Source organism: Dreissena polymorpha, chromosome 2, assembly GCF_020536995.1.
Source record: "Dreissena polymorpha isolate Duluth1 chromosome 2, UMN_Dpol_1.0, whole genome shotgun sequence".
Classification (NCBI taxonomy): Eukaryota; Metazoa; Mollusca; class Bivalvia; order Myida; family Dreissenidae; genus Dreissena; species Dreissena polymorpha.
In genome coordinates this window covers 87,335,646-87,342,998 of record NC_068356.1, presented here as the reverse complement: position 1 = coordinate 87,342,998, position 7,353 = coordinate 87,335,646, and the positions used below count along the sequence as shown (strand labels likewise).

The 7,353-nt window shown below is 36.4% G+C and overlaps 1 protein-coding gene across 1 annotated transcript; it reads left to right on the top strand.

Moving 5' to 3' along the window:
- Positions 1-4,703: 4,703 nt before the first annotated feature.
- LOC127870340 (acetylcholine receptor subunit alpha-like) lies at positions 4,704-7,139 on the top strand. Its single transcript, XM_052412967.1, has one exon. The coding sequence runs from the start codon at positions 5,035-5,037 to the stop codon at positions 6,316-6,318; it is 1,284 nt and encodes a 427-aa protein (XP_052268927.1). The 5' UTR covers positions 4,704-5,034; the 3' UTR covers positions 6,319-7,139.
- The last annotated feature ends 214 nt before the right edge of the window (positions 7,140-7,353 follow it).

The window sequence follows — 7,353 nt, the reverse complement described above, 5'->3', positions numbered from 1 at the left end:
CATATGTTTTATTTGGTATCTCGCCATGATTTGTAATATCAACAAATAACTACATTATAACAATGAAGGAACTTCTAGATAGCGACATCCATAGATAAGTATATCATGTTTATTTATTAACCTGGGTAAGCATAACCAACGGGACACCCTGGTTCGAAACTGGGATCTGCAGTTGATTGTAGGACATAAGCCCCCCAGGACAAAACCCCCCCAATGAAAAAATGAACATTTGGACAATTGCCCCCCCAGTAGTAATAACAGGTAGGATATAAGCCCCCCAGTGCTTTTTTTGCATCTGGATATTTGCCCCCCAGTGCTTATTTAAGGAGTGGACATTTGCCCCCCAGTGCTAATATCATATGTTGTTTCCATTAGACTAGTATATCTCTGTATTTGGATTCAGTATTATTTCATATCTCATAAATATATAATCATAGAAACTTGGATCATTATAATTCGAAATAAAAAAGGTCCAGAAACTCACTTTAATTGCCTAATCTTAGGTAAAACAAACATCTTAAAGAATTTGAATTGTTTTTTAATTAATCAATCAAAAGGATTATCAGCTTGTTAAAGGTGTTACATGTGGCTTTGATCATATACTTGTTAATGAAAATTAAAGGCTTCTGTATTTAATCAATCAAAAGGATTAAAAGGTGGTGATAATTGGACATGATTATCTGCTCAATCGAGTAATGTCGTTAAAAATTAGGCACTGGTGGGGGGCAAATGTCCACTTCTAAAATAAGCACTGGGGGGCAAATGTCCAGATGCAAAATAAGCACTGGGGGGCTTATATCCTACCTGTCATTTCTTCTGGGGGGCAATTGTCCAAATGTTCATTTTTTCATTGGGGGGGTTTTGTCCTGGGGGGCTTATGTCTGGATCCCTCTGCAGTTGTATGATGCACTACTGAGCTAAATCCCCATACAATAAGAACGGTACAACTTTGAATATGTTCAAGCTACAATGAGCGCCGAAAGCAAAACTAATTCGAAATCATGGAGGATTTACACATTACAAATGCAATTCCTAATGGCAATAAGAAAGTTTTCAATCCTTATTGTCTTTCTGAGTTGTATTAAAATAACAGCAGTGGATCCAGTGTGGCTGGAAGTTATTCAGATTAATTTTGCATAATTTCGCGACCTGTCAACTTGTGTTCCTGCATCATGTTATGTCTTGAAAGCATCTCTCGTCATATACCAAGTTTAAATGAAGTTTTATCTTCGGGCATTCATAACTTACATCGTAAGTTAGGATAGACTTGAAAGAACCAACACTTGGTACCGTAATTACTCTATGTTTTCGGACACTCTAAGTTTTCGGACACCCCCTTTTTTAGCAAAAATAATTATTTTTCGTGACTCTTTATTTTCGGACACACGAGTTTTCGTCCGTTATTTATGTCTCTAAGTTTTCGGACAGTATATTATACAGCGCTCTTTTACCAATTTTCTAACCTGTTTTCGATATCTAATGACACTTAGATCATGGGGTTTTACAACCAGATTAACATCATAAAACATTGCGGGTGCATGCCTGAGGGCAATGGACCATTACATTTGCGTTATTGGGTAAATAACCTTGTAAACCGGTATTAAACAATGGTTTCGCCCGATAGCATAAGCGTTATGACAATTACCAGGGGTAGTGCCAATTAACAGTTCAATTATCTACCGCAATGGTACTACCCCTTCTCAGTAAAATTACTGTGACAAATACTAAATGTTTCAAATTGTGATGCACCCTATTACAAGTTTTACGAACAATGGAAGGTGTTACACAACAACTATCGGAAATGAACAAACAAAGAATTCATAGTTTGCTTTTTGTTATTGCGTTAATTACAGGTTCATACAAGCGTGTATAGGTACATCACATGCTCAATTTTGAACTCGTTGGTCAAAGTACAACCTTGAAGTAACTTTCTGTCAACTAAATTAAGTATTTACAATTATTTAAAATGCAGTGCAAACATGTATAACTGTAATTTATACTATACGGCATGGTATTTTACAAGCGCGTGCTATTACCGGTAGTGGTAGATACAATTGACGCTATTTTCGAACACTTCCGTTTTCGACTCTAAGTTTTCGGACACCTGTATTTTGTTTATATTTTTCGTATCTAAGTTTTCGGACACGACAAAAAATAATTATTTTTAAGTGTCCGAAAACATAGAGTAATTACGGTATATGTGGAAACTTTATAACAACAACACTTGTTCTGAGAAAACTGGGCTTTATTCATGTGCGTAGAGTGTCGTTCCAGATTAGCCTGTGCAGTCCGCACAGGCTAATCAGGGACGACACTTTCCGCTTAAACTTGATTTTAGGTAAGATGGGACTTCCTTCAAACTAAAAATACCATAAAAGCGGAAAGTGTCGTCCCTGATTAGCTTGTGCGGACTGCACAAGCTAATCTGGGACGGCACTGTACGCACAAGCATTAAGTCCAGTTTTCTCCGAACAAGACACATATTATTCGGATGAGACATTAAACGTTCATAAAATAAGTATCTGCAAATTAACAGACGTACTGGCAAATAGAACCACCTGGTCAGTGCTCTAGCGCAGTTATCATTATAATGTTATAAAATTGTGTCCTTGTTAATATATTTCTGCGCTAATACAAACGTTCAATATAACTAACGTAGACAATTGATATTTCGACAAAAATAGTCTGTATTTTAATACATGTGCTTAAAGATGTGATCAAGTTTGGCCCTTAACTCCGCGACAAATCAAATTGTATTTTGATGTTATTTTCGGTTCACTGAATGCATTAAATTTTGTCAAATCAATGAGATCATTTTTGGTAAAATATTTTTTTTCATCAGCATTGAGTGCACAGAGTTAAGATGGCATCTCTGAAAAGGGCACCATCATTGTCGTTATGTTGACAGAGCTAATGAAGTAGTTGATCGAGTCATTTAGAATGTCTACAACTCATCAATTTCGGTTCGAAGCTGAAATACGTTTCGTTTACAAAGCGCTTGTTCACTAAAATGTCATTTTGCCTTAATTTGATACTTACGCAAATAATGGAGTGAAATTGTATTACATCGATTACTGAATTTTACAATCATATCTAGATGGGGAGTTAATGGATGTTTCAATGAGCTTTAATGCTTTTTCTAAAAAAAAGTCAGTGACACGGAAAACTGACCAAGACTCGCGACTAAGATTAATGCGCTTTCTATGAATCAAATATGGTCACATACATTTGTGTCTTGTTCTGTGAAAATTGGGCAAAATGCCTGTGCGTAAAGTGTCGTCTCAGATTAGCCTGTGCAGTCTGTGTGTTGTATTTTAGTATTCGTCGTTTAAAGAAAGTCCCTTTTAACCGTAAATCTAGATTTAGCGGAAAGTGTCGTCCCTGATTAGCCTGTGCGGACTGCACATTGACCAGTCTAGTGTTAAACAGCTTGTGCGACGACATTAGCCAGTCTAGTGTTAAACAGCTTGTGCGACGGCATTGGCCAGTTTATCATCGAAATCTGTACATATTGGCTGCTTTCAGGGAAACGGGGGCTTAATGCATGTCAAATAAGATGAGCCTGTGTACACTGATGCGCTGATGTAATGCGCACAAGCTAATCAAGGACGGCACGTTCTGATTTAATGGTGTTTTACGTTTAAAGAGAGTCTCTGGTATTAGGATAACAATTATTGGATGTGCATTAAGTCCTGTTTTCCCAAAATGGATCTTAACTTATCTGTTTTATTATTGATTTGAAAAAATGATAAAAGTGATAGTAACTTCAAAGTAACCTTGCTGACAAGGCAAATAAACAAAATCACTTTTAAATTAAATAAACCAATGATTTAATTTTTTTACTTTGTGGCATTTTTAGTAAATATATAAAAGGGACCTTTTCATAGTTTGTCATTAATTGCTTATTTTTGATAAATGTAAAAGTTATCTCAATAACATAAATATGAAAACAAGCAGTACACACACATCTCGACGTGTGCCTTAATTTAAAATTGCTTTTAACCGATTCTACTCAGCATTAAACAAACCATGTAATTGAGAAGGTATTTCGTAAAGCCAACCCTTTGTCATTGATTTTGCCGTTGCGTTTGTTTATTCAGTAAACATACAATTGCGTTAATTATTTCGTAAAGCAATTTTTATGCTGCAAGTATTGAATAAGAGACAATTACTCAGCCCAAGTGAATGTAAAATTAATATCTCTGGCGTTCTTCCCTCATGTGAAAGCTTTTAACACAGTTCATTCAGGACAGGTCTTCTATTAATCAATTTGTCTTGTCATGAATTATCGATAACGTCCATGTAAATGAATACCGTCCAAATAGTTTATCTGAGACCTTTCTAAATGAAACAAAACACTAATTACTGTATAGAATTATTACTTTTATTTACGAAGCTTTAAATGTTCGATCGTCCATAATCATCCATTAATTTGAACTAGATATTGTCCTCAGTCCGACGTCAATCGTCTGAGGTTTTACGAACCATTCAGCACGTAGATTTCTTGATTGCGTTGTGTTTGTTTCCCAAAAGTAAATAGGTGTCTAAAAGGTTTTGCAACTGAATTAATAAGATATTAATTAACGCTCTTATGAAATAACAAAACATTCAAGTAATCAATAACAATCGTTTTCCCCGCTATCCTTAAATGCGCGGGTGGCGATCATTTCAAAACATTTCAAACGCGATACATTAACATACTCACGTGACTCTTAGAAACTGTATTTAACATTTGAGAGTTGTATTGGAGTAATGTTTTCAAAATACTTATGCTTGTGGTCTATTATATGAATCGAGGATAAACATGTCGGCTGTTTTTTTTAAGTTAATGTCAAATAAACTGACACATGAGAAGTAATGAGTAATTAGATTGATAGTAATTAGTAATTATCAAAATCTTATTACAACAAACGTTTTCTTATGTGAGAAAGGACTTTATTACCAGAATGTTATAAAGTTGCTTATAACTATCGCCCACAAAACTTAATTAAAGCACGCAGTCTATGTACTGAAAATATATCATAGCAATTCAGAATGATGAGAAAAATAGGCATTGCGGCGTTTTTGTATGTTACATTTCTGTGCTGTGTTACCGGGGCTAGTTTAAATGACACAAAGACTTTGTTACGGGACTTGCTTAACAATTACAACAAAAACGTGCGACCTGTACACAATCAGAGTGAAATTGTTAATGTCACTGTTCAGCTATACGCCAAGTCAATTCAGGAGTTCAATGAAGTCAGCGAAGTATTCTCCGTTGTGGCTGGTTTTTCGATAAGCTGGAAGGATGAAAGTATGACATGGAACCCAGCGAATTACGGAGGCGCGTCTAAAATAATGACTTCATATGATGACGTGTGGGTGCCAGAACTTATCCTGACGTCGCCGTCAGACGACGTCGAGAGCCTTGGGGCGGCATGGAATCGCATAAGGTATTATGCCGATGGAACCGCTAGTTGGATCCCGGTAGTATTAGCAAAGTCCACGTGCACTGTCGACGTCGAAATCTACCCCTTTGATACACAGACGTGCACGCTCTCATATAATGCTATGGGGTACGAGCTTGGTGAAGTATTCATACTACCAGCGACGGAAGCAGTTGACATTACATTATTTTCAGAGCACCCTATGTGGGACCTGGTCGACACCGCAGCAAAGTCCGAATCGTTTGGGTATAGTTGGCAAGTGAGTTTTACTTTCAAACTCAAAAGAAGACCGGCATATGTCTTCGTGAATGTGGTATTACCTATTTTGTTCCTGAGCGTCCTGAATCTGTTGGTGTTCCTTTTGGTGCCGGAGTCCGGCGAGCGGGTTTCATACTGTATTACCGTTCTCCTTTCTATCGCGGTCTTCATGACCATTGTCAGCGCTATGTTACCCAGGACCTCGAAACCCGTTCCGATCGTTTCCTACAAACTTATCATAGATATGGTTATAAGTGCGGCGATTACCGTTGTGGTCATTCTTAACCTTCGTATCTACAGCAAGGATCCAGAAATTCCCGTTCCTAACTGTCTGATTGGTATTTACCGGTTTTGGACATGCGCCGTTTGTCGAAAGCGAAAAATAGAACCCTTATGGATGAGAAAGTTATTTAGGAAAACATCAAAAGCAACCAGATTACAGACGGTGAAAACTATTTCTGAAGCTAAAAATGAGAATGATATTAAGAGACAACTGTCAGAATTAATTGATGAAGAACAGATAACGTGGAAGAAAATAAGCTACATGGTCGACGGGGGTGCTCTCTGGTTGTTTGGTCTTGCAACATTTTGCAGTTTCGCTGTTTTCCTTGCTATTGTTACAAGTCGCGGCTAGTAAACAACAGCATGTTGCCCACCTGTGTTAACGTGGTTATATAATAAGTATTTAAGAAGCAGCAAATGCTTGTAATTTGTCCCCACGGAGTTTCATGGCATCGGTAATTAATCTGGCAACATTGTTAATGACTATATTACTTTGAAAAGAGAGTTAATTTTTAAATTGCACTAATTTGGCCAGTTCGAGTACAATATTTTCGGAGATCTTTATAGATTGAGCAAGTAAGAAATAAATTATAATCGGACAGCGTTTGCATTACATAGTCTACATATGCGTTGATATCTCATTATGTTATGTACCAGTCTCTATATCCAATTTATGGGCGCTAAGTCTAACTCTTGATAAATTCTGTATGTGATTTTTTCGTATTTATCTAAATATTTTTCATTCGCGAATTTAGTCTTAAACATTCTATAGTATTCGATTGTCGGTAGGTTATAAATTGTATCGTGCCACATTTGAATACGTTGGTGTTTTAATCTTTGGCATATTTCATTACACTAATTAAAATGATTGAATAACATGTCGTGTCGTAGTTGTTCTTATTGTTTTGGTTTTGAAGTTTGAGAGTTGTATTGGAGAAATGTTTTCAAAATACGTATGCTTGTGATCTATTATATGAATCGAGGATAAACACGTCGGCTGGTTTTTAAAAGTTAATGTCAAATAAACTGACACATAAGGAGTAATGAGTAATTAGATTGATAGTAATTTGTAATTATCAACATTTATTACAATAAACGTTTTCTTATGTGAGCAAGGACTTACTTACCAGAATGTTATAACGTTGCTTAAAACTATCGCCAGCAAAACATTATTAAAGCACGCAGGGACTGTAGCGCAATTGATTGAATTGAAAGGTTATTTACCATTTTGGTTCGCTTTTATCTGAACAGACCCACTTTCTTGGTTTACGACATCGTAGTTGACACTTAGCGCGAAATATACGTCATTGTTAAGTGAATTATGGTTTTTTTTTGTTAAAGTTACCGGCGGTAAAATTCCACTGCTCTCGGTTTGGTTACTTTGCGG

Excerpts from the sequence above, each read along its gene's own strand:
- LOC127870340 (XM_052412967.1), top strand. The coding sequence starts at position 5,035 with ATGATGAGAAAAATAGGCATTGCGGCGTTTTTGTATGTTACATTTCTG.